This window comes from Nerophis lumbriciformis, linkage group LG20, assembly GCF_033978685.3.
Source record: "Nerophis lumbriciformis linkage group LG20, RoL_Nlum_v2.1, whole genome shotgun sequence".
Taxonomy (NCBI): domain Eukaryota; kingdom Metazoa; phylum Chordata; class Actinopteri; order Syngnathiformes; family Syngnathidae; genus Nerophis; species Nerophis lumbriciformis.
The window spans coordinates 37,580,984-37,606,291 of record NC_084567.2 but is presented as its reverse complement, the minus strand read 5'-3'; the positions used below and the strand labels follow the sequence as shown (position 1 = coordinate 37,606,291).

General features: G+C 38.6%; 1 protein-coding gene across 9 annotated transcripts in view; it reads right to left on the bottom strand.

Annotated features, from left to right (window-relative positions):
• Positions 1-25,308, bottom strand: part of vav2 (vav 2 guanine nucleotide exchange factor) — a 675,751-nt gene that overhangs the window by 219,574 nt on the left and 430,869 nt on the right. For all 9 annotated transcript variants that reach the window (XM_072915349.1, XM_072915351.1, XM_072915350.1 and 6 more), the window contains exon 3: positions 11,833-11,891. In XM_072915349.1, coding sequence (XP_072771450.1) covers positions 11,833-11,891 — 59 coding nt within the window. The remainder of the gene's footprint in view (positions 1-11,832; positions 11,892-25,308) is intronic.

Below are 25,308 nucleotides of genomic sequence, written 5' to 3'. Positions count from 1 at the left end.
CAAGGTAAAAGTAGATTTTCAAGGTACAAAATGATTTTCAAGGTAACAAATGATTTTCAAGGTAAAAAATGATTTTTAAGGTAAAAAATTATTTTCCAGGTAAAACATTTTTTTTCAAGTTAAAAGTTGACTTTCAAGGCAAAAACTGATTTTCAAGGTAAACAATGATTTTCAAGGTGAAAGTTGATTTTCAAGGTAAAAAATTATTTTCAAAGTAAAAAAAATGTTCAAGGTAAAAGTTGATTTTGAAGGCAAACACTGATTTTCAAGGTAAAAAAAAATTTCAAGGTAAAAGTTGATTTTCAAGGTAAAAAAATAATTTTCAAGATAAAAAAATATTATTAAGGTAAAAATTTATTTTCAAGGTAAACATTTTTTTCAAGGCAAAAGCTGATTTTCAAGGTAACAAATGATTTTCAAGGTAACAAATGATTTTCAAGGTAAAAAATGATTTTTAGAGTAAAAAATGATTTTCCAGGTAAAACATTTTTTTTCAATGTAAAAGTTGATTTTCAAGGCAAAAACTGATTTTCAAGGAAAAAAATGATTTTCAAGGTAAAAAATGATTTTCAAGGTAAAAAATGATTTTCAAGGTAAAACATTTTTTTTCAAGGTAAAAGTTGATTTTCAAGGTAAAAAATTATTTTCAAAGTAAAAAAAATGTTCAAGGTAAAAGTTGATTTTGAAGGCAAAAACTGATTTTCAAGGTAAAAAAAAAATCTTCACGGTAAAAGTTGATTTTCAAGGTAAAAAATGATTTTCAAGGTAACAAATGATTTTTAGAGTAAAAAATGATTTTCCAGGTAAAACATTTTTTTTCAAGGTAAAAGTTGATTTTCAAGGCAAAAACTGATTTTCAAGGTAAAAAATTATTTTCAAGGTAAACATTGATTTTCAAGGTAAACATAGATTTTCAAGGTAAAAAATGATTTTCAAGGTAACAAATGATTTTCAAGGTAAAAAATGATTTTTAAGGTAAAAAAATTATTTTCCAGATAAAACATTTTTTTTCAAGTTAAAAGTTGATTTTCAAGGCAAAAACTGATTTTCAGGGTAAAAAATGATTTTCAAGGTAAAAAATTATTTTCAAGGTAAAACATTTTTTTTCAAGGTAAAAGTTGATTTCAAGGCAAAAACTGATTTTCAAGGTAAACATTGATTTTCAAGGTAAAACATTTTTTTTCAAGGTAAAAGTTGATTTTCAAGGTAAAACATTATTTTCAGAGTAAAAAAAATGTTCAAGGTAAAAGTTGATTTTGAAGGCAAAAACTGATTTTCAAGGTAAAACAATTTTTTTAAAGGTAAAAGTTGATTTTCAAGGTAAAACATGATTTTCAAGATAAAAAATTATTTTTAAGGTAAACATTTATTTTCAAGCTAAACATTTTTTTTTCAAGGCAATAGCTGATTTTTAAGGTAACAAATGATTTTCAAAGTAAAAAAAGATTTTTAGAGTAAAAAATGATTTTCCAGGTAAAACATTTTTTTTCAAGGTAAAAGTTGATTTTCAAGGCAAAAACTGATTTTCAAGGTAAACAATTTTTTTCAAGGTAAAAGTTGATTTTCAAGGTAAAAAATGATTTTCAAGGTAAAAAAATGATTTTTAAGGTAAAAAATTATTTTCAAGGTAAATATTTTTTTTCAAGGCAAAAACTGATTTTCAAGGTAGAAAATGATTTTCAAGGTAAAAGTAGATTTTCAAGGTAAAAAATGAATTTCAAGGTAACAAATGATTTCCAAGGTAAAAAATTATTTTTAAGGTAAAAAATGATTTTCCAGGTAAAACATTTTTTTTCAAGGTAAAAGTTGATTTTCAAGGTAAAAACTGATTTTCAAGGTAAAAAATTATTTTCAAGGTAAAACATTTTTTTTTCAAGGTAAGAGTTGATTTTCAAGGTAAAAAATGATTTTCAAAGTAAAAAAAAATATTCAAGGTAAAAGTTGATTTTCAAGGCAAAAACTGATTTTCAAGGTAAAAAATGATTTTCAAGGTAACAAATGATTTTCAAGGTAAAAAATTATTTTTAAGGTAAAAAATTATTTTCCAGGTAAAACATTTTTTTTCAAGGTAAAAGTTGATTTTCAAGGTAAAAAATTATTTTCAAAGTAAAAAAAAAAGGTCAATGTAAAAGTTGATTTTCAAGGCAAAAACTGATTTTCAAGATAAAAAATGATTTTCAAGGTATGATATCACAATGAAGTCCTATGTCTCTGTATTTTGTACGATTATTTCCAACGCAAGCATACGACTTACAAGTCATCCATGGTAAATATGCAGAGAGATAAAGGAATATAAAATGTTCCAATGGTGCTGTTTTATATACGGTCATTTATAACAATCCAAATTAGAACGTAACACATTAGATTATTTTTTTTCCTGAACATTAAAGCACAAATGAGGAGCTGATTCTATCCATCAACACATAATGCATAGTAACATGTTTGACCTCAGGCTACTGTCATGCACCAGAGCACACATACAGTATATAGGAATAAGACCACTGACCTGTGACTTGTAACATTTATCAGGTCTTCTCCGGGCCAAGGAGCTAATGTGACCTCACTCAATACAGTCATGGATCCTATTATGGCGACTACATTGTCACTCGTGTTGGTTTAAACATGCAAAAAAACCTACGATTAGGATAGAATTCTGTTTCACACACATTAAATATTTGTGCATGTACTCCATTGCTTCTATGCCCAGCACAGTTGCAATACTTACACTGCAAAAACTGAAATCTGAGTAAGATGAAATATCTCAAAAAAGGCTGATATTTGCTTATTTTCTGTCTGATAAGATCATTCTTCTCACTAAGCAGATTTGATGTGTTTTACTTGTTTTAAGGGTTTTGGTCCTAAATGATCTCAGTAAGATATTACAGCTTGTTGCTGAGATTTGATGACCTATATTGAGTAAAACATGCTTGAAACTAGAATATCAACTGTTGCAAAGCTGTGTCATCAACACTCACAAGTATAAAACTACTTTTTTAAAGTCATAATTTCTTACTTCAAGCATGAAAAAAAAAATCATGATGCCGAGCGCATATCATTATGTCAAGATAATGGCACTAGCATTTACTTCGTTTAAGAATATTTTTCAACATATTGAGCAAAAAGGTCTTTTTTTTTTTCTACCAAGAAAAGTGCACTTGTTATTAGTGAGAATATACTTATTTTAAGCTATTTTTGGGTTCATTGAGGGTAGTTAATTTTACTTGTTTTGGAAAGTCTTGACAAGCCAAATTTTCTTGTTCTATTGGCAGATAATTTTCCATCCATCCATCCATCTTCTTCCGCTTATCCGAGGTCGGGTCGCGGGGGCAGCAGCCTAAGCAGGGAAGCCCAGACTTCCCTCTCCCCAGCCACTTCGTCCAGCTCCTCCCGCGGGATCCCGAGGCGTTCCCAGGCCAGCCGGGAGAGATAGTCTTCCCAGCGTATCCTGGGTCTTCCCCGTGGCCTCCTACCTGTCGGACGTGCCCGAAACACCTTCCTAGGGAGGCGTTCGGGTGGCATCCTGACCAGATGCCCGAACCACCTCATCTGGCTCCTCTCGATGTGGAGGAGCAGCGGCTTTACTTTGAGCTCCTCCCGGATGACAGAACTTCTCACCCTATCTCTAAGGGAGAGCCCCGCCACCCGGCGGAGGAAACTCATTTCGGCCGCTTGTACCCGTGATCTTGTCCTTTCGATCATGACCCAAAGCTCATGACCATAGGTGAGGATGGGAACGTAGATCGACCGGTAAATCGAGAGCTTTGCCTTCCGGCTCAGCTCCTTCTTCACCACAACGGATCGATACAGCGTCCGCATTACTGAAGACGCCGCACCGATCCGCCTGTCGATCTCACGATCCACTCTTCCCCCACTCGTGAACAAGACTCCGAGGTACTTGAACTCCTCCACTTGGGGCAAGATCTCCTCCCCAACCCGGAGATGGCACTCCACCCTTTTCCGGGAGAGAACCATGGACTCGGACTTGGAGGTGCTGATTCCCATCCCAGTCGCTTCACACTCGGCTGCGAACCGATCCAGCGAGAGCTGAAGATCTTGGCCGGAGGAAGCCATCAGGACCACATCATCTGCAAATAGCAGAGACCTAATCCTGCAGCCACCAAACCAGATCCCCTCAACGCCCTGACTGCAGGGCCTTGGGAATCTGTGGTGGGCTCTCCTATTTCTGGGGCTGAGGTTGCCGAGGTAGTTAAAAAGCTCCTCGGTGGCAAGGCCCCGGGGGATCCGCCCGGAGTTCCTTAAGGCTCTGGATGTTGTGGGGCTGTCTTGGTTGACAAGACTCTGCAACATCGCGTGGACATCGGGGGCGGTACCTCTGGATTGGCAGACCGGGGTGGTGGTTCCTCTCTTTAAGAAGGGGAACCGGAGGGTGTGTTCCCACTATCGTGGGATCACACTCCTCAGCCTTCCCAGTAGCAGGGTCCTTGAGGGTGCATGGGAGTTTGCCCAACCAGTCTACATGTGCTTTGTGGACTTGGAGAAGGCATTCGACCGTGTACCCCGGGAAGTCCTGTGGGGAGTGCTCAGAAAGTATGGGGTAACGGACTGTCTGATTGTGGCAGTCCGCTCCCTGTATGCTCAGTGCCAGAGCTTGGTCCGCATTGCCGGTAGTAAGTCGGACACGTTTCCAGTGAGGGTTGGACTCCGCCAAGGCTGCCCTTTGTCACCGATTCTGTTCATAACCTTTATGGACAGAATTTCTAGGCAGATAATTTTGCTTAGTTCAAATAAAATACCCCTCATTTTTGTATTTTTTTTCCTTGTTTTTGAACACTGACTTTTTGCAGTGTAGATATAAAATGTCCTTTTGTCCCTTTTTGTGTGTGTGGCTTGTGTTTCTCCATGTGGGAAGTGGCCCAAATTTGAATTTTTTTTAATTTATTTATCCTGGTTTACAAAGTACATCTTCTTAAAAGGGAACTGCTGTTTTTTTTGGAAATTCTGCCATTTGTTTTATTTATTAAAATAAATGTTTTGATGCATTCTAACTTATATCCAGGTTTTTGTGGTCCACATAAAATGATGTGGTGTGCTTAGAGCAGTGTTTTTCAACCTTTTTTGAGCCGAGGCACATTTTTTTGCATTGAAAAAATAGGCCTGGGCAATTACTTTGACTTTAGGGGCCAAATTTTCAGAAAAAAATGTGTCTGAAGGGCCGATATATCACATTTTTAGGAACACTAATACAAAACCTCACAATAATGTCTGATTGAATGCTAAAAACGTTACGCATTAAAAAACAGAATGTTTTTTTTTTGTACTGAACGAGAATGTACATAAAGAATGTGGAATTTACAATATTAACTACGAACGATAAAACACTGAATATTGACAACATGTGAACGTCACACCCCCTCCCCATCGACATTTACAATCAAGCGAAACGCAACAAAAATGCAACAAACACATCAAAATATGAACGCAAAGGGTACAAATAAACAAAAAACACCTATGATCTGATTTATCTGATGTATCACTAAGCTGGCGGCTCTGGAAACACTCTGTGGAAACGCTCCCCACCCACACTGCTTGGTGCCTCGTCTGAGCTTCTGTGACTTAAATCAGGGTTTTTCAACCTTTTTGCGTTGAAAAAATGCGGAGGCACACCACCAGCAGAAATCATTAAAAAAACGACACTCAGTTGACAGTAAAAAGTCATTGTCGCAATTGTTGGGTATGACTTTAAACCATAACCAAGCATGCATGACTATAGCTCTTGTCTCAAAGTAGGTGTACTGTCACCACCCGTCACATCACACCCTGACTTATTTGGACTTTTTTGCTGTTTTCCTGTGTGTAGTGTTTTAGTTCTTGTTTGCGCTCCAAGTTTGGTGGCTTTTTCTCTTTTTTTTTGGTATTTTCCTGTAGCAGTTTCATGTCTTCCTTCGAGCGATATTTCCCGCATCTACTTTGTTTTAGCAATCAAGAATATTTCAGTTGTTTTTGTTTTTCTTTGCGGGGACATTGTTGATTGTCATGTACCGTATTTTCCGCACTATTAGCCGCACCTAAAAACCACAAATTTACTCAAAAGCTGACAGTGCGGCTTTTAACCCGGTGCGCTTTATAAATGGATTAATATTAAGATTCATTTTCATAAAGTTTCGGTCTCGCAACTACGGTAAACAGCCGCCATCTTTTTTCCCCGTAGAAGAGGAAGTGCTTCTTCTTCTACGCAAGCAACCGCCAAGGTAAGCACCCGCCCCCATAGAACAGGAAGCGCTTCTTCTTCTACTGTAAGCAACCACCCGCCCGCGTAGAAGAAGAAAAAAGCGCGCGGATATTACCGTACGTTTCATTTCCTTTGTGTGTTTACATCTGTAAAGACCACAAAATGGCTCCTACTAAGCGACAGGGATCCGGTTCATGAAAAGACGCAATCTCTCCATCCGCACACGGACTACTATTTCACAGCAACTGCCTAAAGACTTTCAAGAAAAGCTGGCTACTTTCCGTGCATATTGTAAAAACAAGATAGCTGAAAAAAAGATCCGGCCAGAGAACATTATCAACATGGACGAGGTTCCACTGACTTTTGATATTCCTGTGAACCGCACCGTGGATACAACGGGAGCACGTACGGTGAATATTCGCACCACAGGGAATGAGAAGTCATCCTTCACTGTGGTTCTAGCTTGCCATGCTAATGGCCAGAAACTTCCACCCATGGTGATATTCAAAAGGAAGACCTTGCCAAAAGAGACCTTTCCAGCCGGCGTCATCATAAAAGCTAACTCGAAGGGATGGATGGATGAAGAAAAGATGAGCGAGTGGTTAAGGTAAGTTTACGCGAAGAGGCCGGGTGGCTTTTTTCACGCAGCTCCGTCCATGTTGATATACGATTCTATGCGCGCCCACATCAGGCTGGTTTTAATATATTATTAAAGTTTGACTGACCTATTTGACTGTTTTTTTGACATTCCTTTAGCGCAGTTAGATGCGGCTTACAACACGGGGCGGCTTATAGGTGGACAAAGTTTTGAAATATGCCGTTCATTGAAGGCGCGGCTTATAACCCAGGGCGCCTTATGGTGCGGAAAATACAGTAAGTCTTTGCTGTCGTCCAGCATTCTGTTTTTGTTTACTTTGTAGCCAGTTCAGTTTCTAGTTTCGTTCCTTAAGCTTCAATGCCTTTTCTTAGGGGCACTCAACTTTTGTTTATTTTTGGTTTTAGCATTAGATACCTTTTTATCTGCATACTGCCTCCCACTGTCGTCTGCATATTGGGATTACGACATACCATGCTGCCACCTAGTGATACGGAAGAGTATTACACGGTTACTCTGCCGAGCTCTAGACAGCACCGACACTCAACAACAACAACATCATTTGCAGACTATAATTACTGGTTTGCAAAAATATTTTTACCCCAAATAGGTGAAATTAGATCATCTCCCATGGCACACCAGACTGTATCTCACGGCACACTAGTGTGCCGCGGCACAGCGGTTGAAAAACACTGGCTTAGAGGACAAAGATTAGTTTCCAGTGCAGTCAAACAAGCATCGATTTTGTCACCTCGCAGTCAATGTCAACAGTCAGAAGTCAGCAGGTTGAGTGTGTGTTTATTAAAGGCAAGAGACCTGAGCTGGCGTTCTATGTCGCGCCTTCATTTCCGCCTAATAGGTGCAACGTCTACTCCAGAGGTGTCAAAAGTCGTTTAAACCGAGGGCCACATCGCAGTTATGTTTGGCCCCAGAGTGGCAGTGAATACTATTATGACACAATTTTTTTTAATGCATTTTTATTAGTAGATTTTTTTTAAACTAAAATGTAAAAAAAAAATATGGTAAATTGCAATAATTTCACCTCAAAGTGTAGTGTATATTACTGTAAATGGAAAAACAGTACTGCTGTTTTTATGGTAAAAAAAAAAAAAGAATTGCCAGAATTTTACTGTAAAATTTTAATTTGTTTCTTTACTGTAAATAAAAAAAACTGCAATTTTACAGTAACATTTTGGCACCTGAGCTGCCACTTTTTTTTTTTTTTTACCTTAAATCAACAACTGTAGATTTTTTGGTGTATTACTGGAAATGCCAAAACGGCACCACAGTAAAAAAATAAAAAATAAAAGTACTGTTTTTTTTTTCATTTAGAGAAAAATGCTGTAAAAACCACAGTCAATTTCACAATTTTGCTACTTTTACATTGCACAATTTGATGGATAACTGTCATGTCTGTGTAATCATGTTTTGTTTTAGTCATGTTTTGTTTTGTTTAGTTATTGGACTCTTTAGTTTCTGGCTTTTCACTCCCTTGCCTTGTTTCCATTGGTTACCCATTAGTTTCACCTGTTCCACGTTTGGACTCATTGTGCACTCTTGTTTGTCACCATAGCAACCCATTAGTTTTCACCTGTCAAGTCACGCAACTGTTTCACGTTTTGAGTCACGCACCTGTTTTCGTTAATCATCCATCCATCCATTTTCTACCGCTTATTCCCTTTTGGGGTCGCGGGGGGCGCTGGAGCCTATCTCAGCTACAATCGGGCGGAAGGCGGCGTACACCCTGGACAAGTCGCCACCTCATCGCAGGGCCAACACAGATAGACGGACAACATTCACACTCACATTCACACACTAGGGCCAATTTAGTGTTGCCAATCAACCTATCCCCAGGTGCATGTCTTTGGAGGTGGGAGGAAGCCGGAGTACCCGGAGGGAACCCACGCAGTCACGGGGAGAACATGCAAACTCCACACAGAAAGATCCCGAGCCCGGGATTGAACCCAAGACTACTCAGGACCTTCGTATTGTGAGGCAGATGCACTAACCCCTCTGCCACCGTGCTGCCCTTCGTTAATCATGTCTGTAGTATTTAAGTTCATTGTTTTCAGTTTGTCTTTCTGGCGACATCCCACATTTATGCTCTTCGTACCCCTGTCACACTCTGTTAACCTCTGCGCACTTCATGCCATGTCCAAGTAAGTTTTCTTTATTCATGCCATAGTTTGCAAGTTTTGTTAAATTGTTCATAGTTTCTGCCTTTGTGCAAGTTGTGTGTTTATAGTCAAGTTTTTGTGCTTTCGCCCTTGTGCGCGCCTTTTGTTTGCTTCCTTTTTTTTGTAGTTATAGTGTTTAATTAAATCATGTACTCCTCTTCACGCCACGTATGGTCCAAATCTTTTGCACCTCGGGAGAACAAACCACGCCACAGTCCTAGTCGTGACAATAACTTGCTTTGAAATCATTATTATTAATATTTATTTCTATTTAAAAAATGGTTTGAATGTTCAGTAATATATTTTTGCATAATTAGTCAATATTTAAGTTAACATAATTTGCGATCACAAGGAGTAAATTTTTTTTTTCTACCGAAATAGAAAGAAAGAATACATTTAGTAAGAAAAGTTACAGTACTTTATTGATACATATTTGTGGGGGGGCGTGGCCTGCGGACCTGCAGCGAAGCGGGGTGTGCCAGGACCGGTTTGGAGATTAGCGACAGGTGCGTAGATGGCACACCTGGGCTGGCTTATCAAATCACCGGTCGCTCTGTTAAAGAGCAGCAGCCGGGAAGGAGAGGGGTTGTTGATGGAGGAGAGAAAACCCCAGCACGAACAAGAGCGAGGGCGAGACGGACAGAAATGACTGAAAACGGACACAAAAAGCATTTATTGCGAAACAAATCATTGTTCAGAAAGATGAACGAGGCGGTCATGTCCGTAATTGGTGGTCTGAAGAACCCGGAAGAGCAAGTCTTCCACAATATTATTTCCAGGCTTTCGAGGGCCAAATAAAATGAAGTGGGGGGGCCACGTCTGGCCCCCGGGCCTTGAGTTCGACACCTGTGATCTACACGGTGTTCAGACACATCAAATATATATATATATATATATATATATATATATGTATGTGTGGGAAAAAAAATCACAAGACTATTTCATCTCTACAGGCCTGTTTCATGAGGGGGGGTTCCCTCACTCATCAGGAGATTTTAATGGGAGCATTCACATACCATGGTTTATATAGGGCACAGAGTGGGTGGGTACAGGCTGGCGTAGGGGCGTGGTGATTGGCTCATGTGTTACCTAGGAGGTGTTTCCGTCTGTGGCGGCATGCTGTTACAATTTCGCTGCGCTTGTTGAGGGATGACAGGTCTGGACGGTAAATAATAAACAGTTTCTCTTTCAAGCATAGGTTGCATCTTTTATTACCACTATTGTAAGGTGTGCTGGATGCAAGAATTTGCCATGTTATTGAATATTCAACATTATTGTCTTTGAGGTCCCAAATGTGTTTGCTGAGTTCTGTGGTATTCCGCAGGTTTTGGTTCCTGAAAGAAGCCTTGTGATTGTTCCATCTGGTTTTAAACTCTCCCTCGGTTAATCCTACATATGTGTCGGATGTGTTAATGTCCTTGCGTGTTACCTTAGATTGGTAGACAACTGATGTTTGTAAGCACCCCCCGTTGAGAGGGCAATCAGGTTTCTTTCGGCAGTTGCAGCCTTTGTTGGTTTTGGAGTCGCTCTGTCCGGGGGCCGACGGCTCATTTGCAATTGTTTTGTTGTGGTTTGAGATAATTTGTCGTATATTGTTCATACAGCTGTAGCTCAATTTAATGTTGTTCTTGTTGAATACTTTTCCAAAGACAACACCCTAAGAAAAGTATTCAACAAGAACAACATTAAATTGAGCTACAGCTGTATGAACAATATACGACGAATCATCTCAAACCACAACAAAACAATTGCAAATGAGCCGTCGGCCCCCGGATAGAGCGACTCCAAAACCAACAAAGGCTGTAACTGTCGAAAGAAACCTGATTGCCCTCTCAACGGGGGGTGCTTACAAACATCAGTTGTCTACCAATCTAAGGTAATACGCAAGGACATTAACACATCCGACACATATGTAGGATTAACCGAGGGAGAATTCAAAACCAGATGGAACAATCACAAGGCTTCTTTCAGGAACAAAAACCTGCGAAATACCACAGAACTCAGCAAACACATTTGGGACCTCAAAGACAATAATGTTGAATATTCAATAACATGGCAAATTCTTGCATCCAGCACACCTTACAATAGTGGTAATAAAAGATGCAACCTATGCTTGAAAGAGAAACTGTTTATTATTTACCGTCCAGACCTGTCATCCCTCAACAAGCGCAGCGAAATTGTAACAGCATGCCGCCACAGACGGAAACACCTCCTAGGTAACACATGAGCCAATCACCACGCCCCTACGCCAGCCTGTACCCACCCACTCTGTGCCCTATATAAACCATGGTATGTGAATGCTCCCATTAAAATCTCCTGATGATTGAGGGAACCCCCCCTCATGAAACAGGCCTGTAGAGATGAAATAGTCTTGTGATTTTTTTCCCACACATACATATATATATATATATATATATATATATATATATATATATATATATATATATATATATATATGATTTTTTTTTTTATGTTGCACTGATGAGCTCTGAGCTCCAAGCAGTTTAAAAAAACGAAGAGTAATCACAAGCTTATTTTAAAGCTGAAAGAGCAGTGAGAATTAAAAAAAATATTTTTTTCATTATTGTGTGAGAAAAATGGCGCCGTCTGACTTAGACAGCAACACACATCAGGACTTATAATTTTATTTTACATGTCTGCATAAATGTATCACCCTTGTTTGAATGACAGGTGAAAATGACTGTGGAATATATTGTAACGAGCAAGATGACACTCACTAATTGGCCTTATGTCGTTATATGTGCAGCGTATTCGCCAAAAATGAGCAGTGGTAGTGCATAGAAGTGTGAATACTGTAATCATTTCTCTCTAATATGGAATAATAAATGCTATTTAGAAATAAGATTTACCTGATTCCTTTGATTTGTGCAATGCTGTGATGGGAGATCCTCGACAGAGTGGATATTACCTGGGAAAAAATACAAACACATTGTCAGTCATACAAATAAAGTATGCTTTTTCTTTTTGGCAACTAAAATAAAATGCAACTATTGGATTCGAGACCACCCAAATCAAAATAATAGCTGTATAAATGACACAATATTTTACTGCATACGTCAACGGCTAAATTAGGAGCCTTTGTTTATTTACTTACTACTAAAAGACAAGTTGTCTAGTATGTTCACTATTTTATTTAAGGACAATCTTGCAATAATAAATATATGTTTAATGTACCAGAAGATTTTTTTCCTAAAATAAAACCAATAATGCAATTTTTTGTGGTCCTCTTTATTTAGAAAAGTACCGAAAAGCATCGAAAAAAATTTGGTATCGGTACCAAAATATTGGTATCGGGACAACACTAGACTATATATGTGTTGAACATGCTTGTATTATCATTAAACGCATTTTACTTGTTCACAAAAATGTCTCTTTCATAAATAAATAAATAAATAAATGTTTATTTATATAGCCCTAAATCACAAGTGTCTCGAGAGGCAGCGGTGTGACAGATCTCATAATAAGTACCTCAAACGATGTATATTTATTATTTAGGTTAGGGGTAAGGTTAAAGTTTTCATTGTATATTAGTGCGACCCCACCACCCCTTTTAAGGGGACGAGCAATATGTGCATTCGTATAGTTAGGAGGAGATGCCTCATTCAGCGCAAAAATATCGTCCGGTTTGAGCCAGGTTTTGCTGAGACCAATGACGTCAAGATTGTTGTCTCTATTGACCTCATTAACTAATAATGTTTTGGGAGACAATGACAAAGCCCATATTATAGGTAGTGGGCTGTTTATATATTTATATATAAATGATATATATGAATGAGCTAGATCCCCTCCACTTGGTCAATTGAAAAGTAGCTGAAGGGTGTGGGCACCCGTGGTGTAAAAACACATTATTTTTCTTACTTTTTAGTTTAGTTTATTTGTCGTTACTTTGTGCTCTGTGGCTGTTGGTAATCAAGCACTGGATGTGCACATTTAAGATGATTTGATGCCGCCTTGAAACGAGAACAGCAGCTTTATGACGAAGAACTACAGATGGCGTACTTGCACGGTCTGGAGATGCCAAGTTTAGGATAGTGAGGGGAACCTCCTGTCTAAAATGCACCACGCGCACACACACACACACACACACACACACACACAACCACAAATACACACACACACACACACACACGCGTACACACACACTCATCCTTGTAGCTGTTACCTTCTTGAGACCTCCGAAAAATGCCTACCTCTTTAGGACGACCCTTTCTTGATATATAAAGATTTGTATTTACAACATTAATAATATATGCATACTATGCAAATATAAAACAAGCTTGTTGTGAAAAATTAGTTGGAATTTCACAAGAAAAAGGTCACAATTTCACAAGAAAAACTTGGAATTTTGGCAGTATTATAATAAAAGTCGTCGTTTTACTCAACGCGAGTCCAAATTTTACAAGAAAAACGGAACATTTGTGCAATATTATGATAAAAAAATTAAATTTAACTCAACAACAGTCACAATTTTTACAAGAAAAGCTTAACATTTTGGCAATTTTATGAAAAGACTCGTAATTTTACTCGACAAAAGTCACAATTTAATAAGAACACTTTAAAATGTTGGCAATATTATAATAATAAACTGAATTTTACTTGCAAAATAATGACAAAAGTCATAATTTTACTAAAAAAAATGTCACTATTTTACAAGAACAACAAAAAAATGGCAATATTGTGATAAAAGTCAAAATTGTATATGACAATTGTCACCATTTTGCATCAAAAAGTAATATTTTGACATAAAAAAGTAATAATTTTACGAGAAAATATTGCAAAAAAAAAAAATCCTGACTTTGGAGCAATGTTCACAGATTCTCTATTAGAGGCAATGGTTTTCCGTATTAGGACCATGATTGCGGTCCTAACTTGTTCACCGGTCCTCACACTTTTCCTTGTTGATGTCTCAGGAAGGGTAGAAATACAAGAACACACACACACACACACACACACACACACACACACACATACACACACACACATCCTTGTATTTGTTACCTTCTTGAGCCCTCCGAAAAATGTCTCCCTCTTTAGGACCAGCCTTTCTTGATATATAAAGATTTGTATTTACAACATTAATAATATAGACATGATATGCAAATATAAAAAAGCTTGTTGTGAAAAATTTGTTGGAATTTCACAAGAAAAAGGTCACAATTTCACAAGAAAAAGCATTATATTTATTATAAAAGTCGTCATTTTACTCAACGCAAGTCAAAATTGTACAAGAAAAACGGAACATGTGTGCAATATTATGATAAAAGTTGGAATATTACTCAATAACAGTCACAAGTTTTACAAGAAAAGCTTAACGTTTTGGCAATTTTATGAAAAGACTCGACAAAAGTCACAATTTAACAAGAACACTTTAAAATGTTGGCAATGTTATAATAATAAACCGAATTGTACTTGGCAAAATGATGACAAAAGTCATAATTTTACTAAAAAAAAATTCACTATTTTACAAGAACAACAAAAATTGGCAAAATTGTGATAAAAGTCAGAATTTTATAAGACAAATGTCACCATTTTGCATTAAAAATTAATATTTTGACATAAAAAAGTGATAATTTTACGAGAAAATATTGTAAAACAAAATCCGGACTTTGGAGCAATGTTCACGGACTCTAGTATTTGGCTCTCTATTAGAGGCAACGGTTTTCCGTATCGGGACCGTGATTTCGGTCCTAACTTGTTCACCGGTCCTCACACTTTTCCTTGTTGATGTCTCAGGAAGGGTAGAAATACAAGAACACACACACACACACACGCACGCACACACACACACACACACACACACACACACACACACACACACGCACGCACACACACACATCCTTGTATTTGTTACCTTCTTGAGACCTCCAAATATATACATACTATGTAAATATAAAAAAGCTTGTGAAAAATTAGTTGGAATATAACAAGAAAAAGTATTATATTTATTATAAAAGTCGTCATTTTACTCAACGCAAGTCAAAATTTTACAAGAAAAACGGAACATGTGTGCAATATTATGATAAAAGTTGGAATATTACTCAATAACAGTCACAAGTTTTACAAGAAAAGCTTAACATTTTGGCAATTTTATGAAAAGACTCGTAATTTTACTCGACAAAAGTCACAATTTAATAAGAACACTTTAAAATGTTGGCAATATTATAATAATAAACTGAATTGTACTTGGCAAAATGATGACAAAAGTCATAATTTTACTAAAAAAAATGTCACTATTTTACAAGAACAACAAAAATTGGCAAAATTGTGATAAAAGTCAGAACTTTATAAGACAAATGTCACCATTTTGCATTAAAAAGTAATATTTTGACATAAAAAAGTGATAATTTTACGAGAAAATATTGTTAAAAAAAACCTGACTTTGGAGCAATGTTCACGGACTCTAGTATTTGGCTCTCTATTAGAGGCAACGGTTTTCCGCATCGGGACCGTGATTTCGGTCCTAACTTGTTCACCGGTCCTCACACTTTTCCTTGTTGATGTCTCAGGAAGGGTAGAAATACAAGAACACACACACACACACACACACGCACACACACACACACACACACATGCAAACAGACCCCCTCATCACACACCCCGCCTCAGACGCCTCATTAACCACTCATGGGTGTATTTCAGCGTACAACAGCGTGTCGATGCCAGATGCCTCCTCCGCAAAAAAGGACAAAATTGTCATCTCAACCACTCTTGCTTGGCAGGTGTGTCATCCACAGCCTCTCATCACTAAGAGGGTGACACATTTATCACATCGGCGGCGAGCAGATTTTAATGCGAAGACAAAGCCGAGCACTTCAGGTGCACTTGTGTCGAGTGTCGTCTTTCAAGCCCATTTCACGTTGAATGAGCTGTTTTTGAGCAACATTATGCATTTATCGGATTTGCATGGAGCCATGGAGGGAAACCCTGACAGGGAATTTGCATGACATCATAACAACCCCGCGTGGCTAAACACCCACGAAATGGTCATTTTCATGCTTAAATGGTTCCAATATGGGACCAGCCAACATCTCTTTCTCATACATGGGAGCAGAATTTTGCTGAGGAGACGAAAAAAAAGGATCATAAAAAGGAAAACAATGGTTTAAAATGAATAAGTATTTTTTTTAGGCATAATAGACAAAGTAATCATGTGACACCCTTTCAGCATCATTAATTTTTTAATATTATAATTTTTTTAAAGGGACCTATAATGAATGTCGTCTTTTCGGAATTAAAATGCCTTATTAAGAAATGCCAAAACGTCAATTCATAAGGTTCATGCATTTTTTTGCACGCCGTTTTAGATACTTTTGTCTGCGTGGTTCAAGTGAAGTGAAGTGAAGTGAAATATATTTATAATAATAAAAAAATATATATATAGAGGATGTCGTTGTGGCTTGTGCAGCCCTTTGAGACACTTGTGATTTAGGGCTATATAAATAAACATTGATTGATTGATTGATATTTCCTCCTGCAGGAGGAAAAGTCACCGCCGCTGTCCATGGTACTGAGGACGAGCACCTTCGGGCAGGGGCGGGGCATGTGCTGACGGCGAGACACAGCTGGCAGGTGATTAGATTTCACAGGTGGTACGTGTTAATCTAATCATCTGTTGTCTTTAACAGTAAGAGGGAAAGAGAGGATACGGACGTGACAGAAAAGTCAGGTTCTGGGAGAGAAAACTGTTGATAAAAACATATGATTATTAAAACTTTGGTACAACCTGCAAGCTTGGATCCTGTGAAGTGTCTGTCAGTGGGACCGCTAGGAAGCGACTACCACAGTTAATAAAAAAAAGTTAAATTTTTGTGTAATTTCCACACATGTTTTATTTTGGTAAATTCTACAGAAAAACATTTATTTCTTTAATTTATTTTAAAAGTGTTGGTTTTTTTTTCCTATGCGCAGTGCCTCTTAAGACCTCTTGTTGGCTTTGTACAATCGTGTTACCTTGTTAGAATAATCATGTATATATGTTATCACACAAACTTTAAGCTTAAGGGCCGTTGCTATAGTTATTATTTGTATTTTTGTATTCGTCCAAAAGATTGCCAGCCTCTTTATCAGTGTTGTGTCCAGACTCGGCCTGCTGACTGCCAAGGCCGAACATCGGGTACCGGGACGCAGACAAAGCAGAGGCTGGGCGATAGCACCAGTGTCAACAAATTTGCATTTTTGTATAATCATATATTGTGTCTAACTGGAGTTGTCGAGATTACCCCCTTCCCTCAGCGACAGTGATGTAATAGGGACCTTCCAAATAAATAGAGGAGACGCACGGGCAGGACGTTTAGAACGTAGTTTGGATCTGTAACTAGAATACAGCCTAAATAGCGTGTCTCCTCAATTGAACAAAATTGAACTCTGTCTCTGCATGATTCCTTACTTCTTGTCTGTTTAATAGATGCCATCAGTGTTTGAACCTGACATACCTGTAAACTACAAACCCCGTTTCCATATGAGTTGGGAAATTGTGTTAGATTAGGGTTAGGGTTAGGGTTAGGGGTTAGGGTTAGGGTTAGGGTTAGGGTTAGGGGTTAGGGTTAGGGTTAGGGTTAGGGTTAGGGTTAGGGTTAGGGGTTAGGGTTAGGGTTAGGGTTAGGGTTAGGGTTAGGGTTGCAAATCCTTTTCAACACATATTCAATTGAATGCACTACAAAGACAACATATTTGATGTTCAAACTCATAAACTTTATTTTTTTTTTGCAAATAATCATTAACTTAGAATTTCATGGCTGCAACACGTGCCAAAGTAGTTGGGAAAGGGCATGTTCACCACGGCGTTACATGGCCTTTCCTTTTAACAACACTCAGTAAACGCTTGGGAACTGAGGAAACACATTTTTTAAGCTTCTCAGGTGGAATTCTTTCCCATTCTTGCTTGATGTACAGCTTAAGTTGTTCAACAGTCCGGGGGTCTCCGTTGTGCTATTTTAGGCCTCATAATGCGCCACACATTTTCAATGGGAGACAGGTCTGGACTACAGACAGGCCAGTCTAGTACCCGCACTCTTTTACTATGAAGCCACGTTGATGTAACACGTGGCTTGGCATTGTCTTGCTGAAATAAGCAGGGGCGTCCATGGTAACGTTGCTTGGATGGCAACATATGTTGCTCCAAAACCTGTACGTACCTTTCAGCATTAATGGCGCCTTCACAGATGTGTAAGTTACCCATGTCTTGGGCACTAATACACCCCCTTACAATCACAGATGCTGGCTTTTCAACTTTGTGCCTATAACAATCTGGATGGTTCTTTTCCTCTTTGGTCCGGAGGACACGACGTCCACAGTTTCCAAAAACAATTTGAAATGTGGACTTGTCAGACCACAGAACACTTTTCCATTTTGTATCAGTCCATCTTAGATGAGTTCAGGCCCAGCGAAGCCAACTGCGTTTCTGGGTGTTGTTGATAAACGGTTTTCGCCTTGCATAGGAGAGTTTTAACTTGCACTTACAGATGTAGCGACCAACTGTAGTTACTGACAGTGGGTTTCTGAAGTGTTCCTGAGCCCATGTGGTGATATCCTTTACACACTGATGTCGCTTGTTGATGCAGTACAGCCTGAGGGATGGAAGGTCACGGGCTTAGCTGCTTACGTGCAGTGATTTCTCCGGATTCTCTGAACCCTTTGATGATATTACGGACCGTAGATGGTGAAATACCTAAATTCCTTGCAATAGCTGGTTGAGAAAGGTTTTTCTTAAACCGTTCAACAATTTGCTCGCGCATTTGTTGACAAAGCGGTGACCCTCGCCCCATCCTTGTTTGTGAATGACTGAGCATTTCATGGAATCTACTTTTATACCCAATCATGGCACCCACCTGTTCCCAATTAGCCTGTTCACCAATAAGTGTTTGATGAGCATTCCTCAACTTTATCAGTATTTATTGCCACCTTTCCCAACTTCTTTGTCACGTGTTGCTGGCATCAAATTCTAAAGTTAATGATTATTTGCAAGAAAAAAAAAATGTTTATCAGTTTGAACATCAAATATGTTGTCTTTGTAGCATATTCAACTGAATATGGGTTGAAAATTATTTGCAAATCATTGTATTCAGTTTATTTTTACATCTAACACAATTTCCCAACTCATATGGAAACGGGGTTTGTAAACATAGTTCATGCTAATCTACCTGTTTGTTATCTCTTTATTTAAAAAATCAGAATTGATAAGAGAAACGACAAAGAACTGAATGGAAAGTGGATTCGGAACCGGACAATTTTTTTTTATCAATGTCTATTCCTAATTATAGGTCCCCATTTATATGTAATCTGTCTTAGTGGATGTCAGATGAGAGAAGGCACGTCCAAAGTAAAACAAAAAAGGCATGTTTGAGAATTGAAATGAAACAGGCAGGCAGATGATCAGATCTGTCTAAACACAGCTGGGCTGGCATGGATCCAGAAAGGTCAGAGCCGGGGCCAAAGCCTGCTTGGCCCGTTGGTGACAACCCCGGGACGTGCCAGCGTTGAGCGAGTTAGCGTGACTTAGCGTGAAAAAAAAGTCTGTTCGAATCAAACCGAGAGCGTGCGTCCTTGACGATTGCTAAAAGTCACACTGCCGATGTGTCAATCACGTTGCAATTCATGTCACACAACGTGAAAAAGCCCGTACTGGGCCTGCGACGACGCCTCGTGGCGTCATGACGAATGCTAATTAGCAATCTGTTTGCAGCGGACATGCGGAGATGACTTCTCACATTGTGACAAGTCATCAAGGGCCAATTATGGAGGAGACTTTAATGAAGAGATGCAGAGTATGTTTGGTTTTTTGTGGAAGAAACTGAGTTGTAGCTCCATTTCTTTGACTATTTATTAAGATTTCCTATGAAAAACAGTTCTGTTTACATTTTATATTTACATCGTGGACTATGACTTGAACTCTAACAGCAAAAACAGCAAAAAAGTTCAAGTTAAAGTACCACGCACTACACTGCAAAAAGTCAGTGTTCAAAAACAAGAAACAAATATTAAAAAATGAGGGGTATTTTATTTGAACTAAGCAAAATTATCTGCCATTAGAACAAGAACATTTGGCTTGTCAAGACTTTCCAAAACAAGTGAAATTAAAGCTGCAAGCAGCGTTGGTCGGGCCCGCATATTTGGCAGGTGCTAGTCCTAAGTGTCCCAATACTTTTGTCCAGTTTTAGTCCTAAGTGTCCCAATACTTTTGTCAAATTGTAGTCCTAAGTGTGCCAATACTTTTGTCCAGTGTAGGTGTCCCAATAATTTTGTCCAGTGGTAGTCCTAAGTGTCCCAATACTTTAGTCAAGTTTTAGTCCTAAGTGTCCCGATACTTTTGTCTAGTGGTAGTCCGAAGTGTCCCAATACTTTTGTCCAGTTTTAGTCCTAAGTGTCCCAATACTTTTGTCCAGTTTTAGTCCTAAGTGTCCCAATACGTTTGTCTAGTGGTAGTCCGAAGTGTCCCAATACTTTTGTCCAGTTTTAGTCCTAAGTGTCCCAATACTTTTGTCCAGTTTACGTCCCAAGTGTCCCAATACTTTTGGCCAGTTTTCGTCCCAAGTGTCCCAATACTTTTGTCCAGTTTTCGTCCCAAGTGTCCCAATACTTTTGTCCAGTGTAGGTGTCCCAATACTTTTGTCCAGTGGTAGTCCTAAGTGTCCCAATACTTTAGTCCAGTTTTAGTCCTAAGTGTCCCAATACTTTTGTCTAGTGGTAGTCCGAAGTGTCCCAATACTTTTGTCCAGTTTACGTCCCAAGTGTCCCAATACTTTTGTCCAGTTTTCGTCCTAAGTTTCCCAATACTTTTGGCCAGTTTTCGTCCCAAGTGTCCCAATACTTTTGTCCAGTGTAAGTGTCCCAATACGTTTGTCCAGTGGTAGTCCGAAGTGCCCCAATACTTATGTCAAGTTTGAGTCCTATGTGTCCCAATACTTTTGTCAAGTTTTAGTCCTAAGTGTCCCAATATTTTTGTACAGTTTTAGTCCTAAGTGTCCCAATACTTTTGTCAAGTGTTAGTCCTAAGTGTCCCAATACTTTTGTCCAGTGTAAGTGTCCCAATACGTTTGTCCAGTGGTAGTCCGAAGTGCCCCAATACTTATGTCAAGTTTTAGTCCTACGTGTCCCAATACTTTTGTCAGGTTTTAGTCCTAAGTGTCCCAATACTTTTGTCCAGTTTTAGTCCTAAGTGTCCCAATACTTATGTCAAGTTATAGTCCTAAGTGTCCCAATACTTTTGTACAGTTTTAGTCCTAAGTGTCCCAATACTTTTGTCCAGTTTTAGTCCTAAGTGTCCCAATACTTTTGTCCAGTTTTAGTCCTAAGTGTTCCAATACGTTTGTCCAGTTTTAGTCCTAAGTGTCCCAATACTTTTGTCCAGTTATAGTCCTAAGTGTCCCAATACTTTTGTACAGTTTTAGTCCTAAGTGTCCCAATACTTTTGTCCAGTTTTAGTCCTAAGTGTCCCAATACTTTTGTCCAGTTTTAGTCCTAAGTGTTCCAATACGTTTGTCCAGTTTTAGTCCTAAGTGTCCCAATACTTTTGTCCAGTTTTAGTCCTAAGTGTCCCAATACTTTTGTCCAGTTTTCATCCTAAGTGTCCCAATACTTTTGTCAAGTTTTAGTCCTAAGTGTCCCAATACTTTTGTCCAGTTTTAGTCCTAAGTGTCCCAATACGTATGTCAAGTTTTAGTCCTAAGTGTCCCAATACTTTTGTCAAGTGTTAGTCCTAAGTGTCCCAATACTTTTGTCCAGTGGTAGTCCGAAGTGCCCCAATACTTATGTCAAGTTTTAGTCCTACGTGTCCCAATACTTTTGTCAAGTTTTAGTCCTAAGTGTCCCAATACTTTTGTCCAGTTTTAGTCCTAAGTGTCCCAATACTTATGTCAAGTTTTAGTCCTAAGTGTCCCAATACTTTTGTCAAGTGTTAGTCCTAAGTGTCCCAATAATTTTGTCCAGTTTTAGTCCTAAGTGTCCCAATACTTTTGTCCAGTTTTAGTACTAAGTGTCCCAATACTTTGGTCCAGTGGTAGTCCTAAGTGTCCCAATACTTTTGTCCAGTGTAAGTGTCCCAATACGTTTGTCCAGTGGTAGTCCAAAGTACCCCAATACTTATGTCAAGTTTTAGTCCTAAGTGTCCCAATACTTTTGTCAAGTGTTAGTCCTAAGTGTCCCAATACTTTTGTCCAGTTATAGTCCTAAGTGTCCCAATACTTTTGTCCAGTTATAGTCCTAAGTGTCCCAATACTTTTGTCCAGTTTTAGTCCTAAGTGTCCCAATACTTATGTCAAGTTTTAGTCCTAAGTGTCCCAATACTTTTGTCCAGTTTTAGTCCTAAGTGTCCCAATAAGTTTGTTCAGTTTTAGTCCTAAGTGTCCCAATACTTATGTCAAGTTTTAGTCCTAAGTGTCCCAATACTTTTGTCAAGTTTTAGTCCTAATTGTCCCAATACTTTTGTCCAGTTTTAGTCCTAAGTGTCCCAATACTTTTGTCCAGTTTTCGTCCTAAGTGTCCCAATACTTTTGTCAAGTGTTAGTCCCAAGTGTCCCGATACTTTTGTCCAGTTTACGTCCCAAGTGTCCCAATACTTTTGTCCAGTTTTCGTCCTAAGTGTCCCAATACTTTTGTCCAGTGTAGGTGTCCCAATACGTTTGTCCAGTGGTAGTCCTAAGTGTCCCAATACTTTAGTCCAGTTTTAGTCCTAAGTGTCCCAAAACTTTTGTCTAGTGGTAGTCCGAAGTGTCCCAATACTTTTGTCCAGTTTTAGTCCTAAGTGTCCCAATACTTTTGTCCAGTTTTCGTCCTAAGTGTCCCAATACTTTTGTCAAGTGTTAGTCCCAAGTGTCCCAATACTTTTGTCCAGTTTACGTCCCAAGTGTCCCAATATTTTGTCCAGTTTTCGTCCTAAGTGTCCCAATGCTTTTGTCCAGTATAAGTGTCCCAATACGTTTGTCCAGTGGTAGTCCGAAGTGCCCCAATACTTATGTCAAGTTTTAGTCCTACATGTCCCAATACTTATGGCAAGTTTTAGTCCTACATGTCCCAATACTTTTGTCAAGTTTTAGTCCTAAGTGTCCCAATACTTTTGTCCAGTTTTAGTCCTAAGTGTCCCAATACGTATGTCAAGTTTTAGTCCTAAGTGTCCCAATACTTTTGTCAAGTGTTAGTCCTAAGTGTCCCAATACTTTTGTCCAGTTTTAGTCCTAAGTGTCCCAATACTTTTGTCCAGTTTTAGTCCTAAGTGTCCCAATACTTTTGTCCAGTTTTAGTCCTAAGTGTCCCAATATGTATGTCAAGTTTTAGTCCTACATGTCCCAATACTTTTGTCAAGTGTTAGTCCTAAGTGTCCCAATACTTTTGTCCAGTTTTAGTCCTAAGTGTCCCAATACGTTTGTCCAGTTTTAGTCCTAAGTGTCCCAATACTTTTGTCAAGTGTTAGTCCTAAGTGTCCCAATACTTTTGTCCAGTTTTAGTCCTAAGTGTCCCAATACTTTTGTCCAGTTATTGTCCTAAGTGTCCCAATACTTTTGTCCAGTTTTAGTCCTAAGTGTCCCAATACTTTTGTCCAGTTTTAGTCCTAAGTGTCCCAATACTTTGGTCCAGTGGTAGTCCTAAGTGTCCCAATACTTTTGTCAAATTTTAGTCCCAAGTGTCCCAATACTTTTGTCCAGTGTAAGTGTCCCAATACTTTTGTCCAGTGTAAGTGTCCCAATACTTTTGTCAAGTGTTAGTCCTAAGTGTCCCAATACTTTTGTCCAGTTTTAGTCGTAAGTGTCCCAATACTCATGTCGAGTTTTAGTCCTAAGTGTCCCAATACTTTTGTCAAGTGTTAGTCCTAAGTGTCCCAATACTTTTGTCCAGTTTTAGTCGTAAGTGTCCCAATACTCATGTCGAGTTTTAGTCCTAAGTGTCCCAATACTTTTGTCAAGTGTTAGTCCTAAGTGTCCCAATTCTTTTGTCCAGTTTTAGTCCTAAGTGTCCCAATACTTTTGTCCAGTTATAGTCCTAAGTGTCCCAATACTTTTGTCCAGTTTTAGTCCTAAGTGTCCCAATACTTTTGTCCAGTTTTAGTCCCAAGTGTCCCAATACTTTTGTCCAGTTTTCGTCCTAAGTGTCCCAATACTTTTGTCCAGTGTAGGTGTCCCAATACGTTTGTCCAGTGGTAGTCCTAAGTGTCCCAATACTTTAGTCCAGTTTTAGTCCTAAGTGTCTCAAAACTTTTGTCTAGTGGTAGTCCGAAGTGTCCCAATACTTTTGTCCAGTTTTAGTCCTAAGTGTCCCAATACTTTTGTCCAGTTTTCGTCCTAAGTGTCCCAATACTTTTGTCAAGTGTTAGTCCATAGAAGTTTTTGTTTCATGTCTCTCCGATCTTCCCAGTGGGAGTTACAGGCAGTTTTGTCATTTTTTTCTTGCGAGGAGCAGTTTTTTCTGCGTTTTATTAAAAAATTGCGCTAGAGCGCAATTTTGAGATTTGGGGTTAGGTTTTTTATTAGATCGCAATTTTTGCCAGTCCTGATGTGTGCGTTTAGTTTGGTGAGTTTTGAAGCATGTTAAGGGGGTCAAATTACAGCTCAAAGAGGCAAAAGTTACTGTTTTTAGTACTTTTTTGTCTTGAAGGGGGAATTGCCAACTTCCTGTTGATTTTAGCCCAAGAATGTACAGTGATGAAAGGTAGGTCTAAGTCAGGCCTACATAGAGGTTTTTGTTTCATGTCTCTCCGACCTTCCTAGTGGGAGTTACAGGCAGTCTAGATTTTTTTTCCTAGGGGGCGCTAGAGCACAATTTTGAGTTTTGTGGTTCGTTTTTTTTTTAAAAAGGCAATTTTCGCAGGTCCTGATGTGTGGGTCAAATTCGGTGAGTTTTGAAGCATGAGTGGGTCAAATTACAGTTTAATGTGGCGGCGGAAGAATAAAGAATAATAAAACCTTAGAAAAACAATAGGTCCTTATGTCCCATTGCAAAAGGACTCCCTTCGTGAGTCCTTTTGCAATGGGCCATGCGGGCCCTAATAATAAACATATGTTTAATGTACCCTAAGATTTTTTTGTTGAAATAAAGCCAAAAATGCCATTTTTTGTGGTCCCCTTTATTTAGAAAAGTATCAAAATACATTTTGGGACCGGTACCGGTACCAAAATATCGGGACAACCCTCGTAGCAACATAGTGAAGTCAGAGAGCTGATAAGTAAAGACAATTTCCTCAGTTCCATTCAGCAACGCGTGCCTCCAAGAGTTCTCAATCAACTTTTCCCTTTCTTCTTTTTTTTTTTTGTCCGTCTCAGTTTCTGTGATCCTCCCTACTTCTAATATACTCAGACTCTATTTTTTCTCATCCGTCGCTTCAGTCAAAGCTCGGGAGT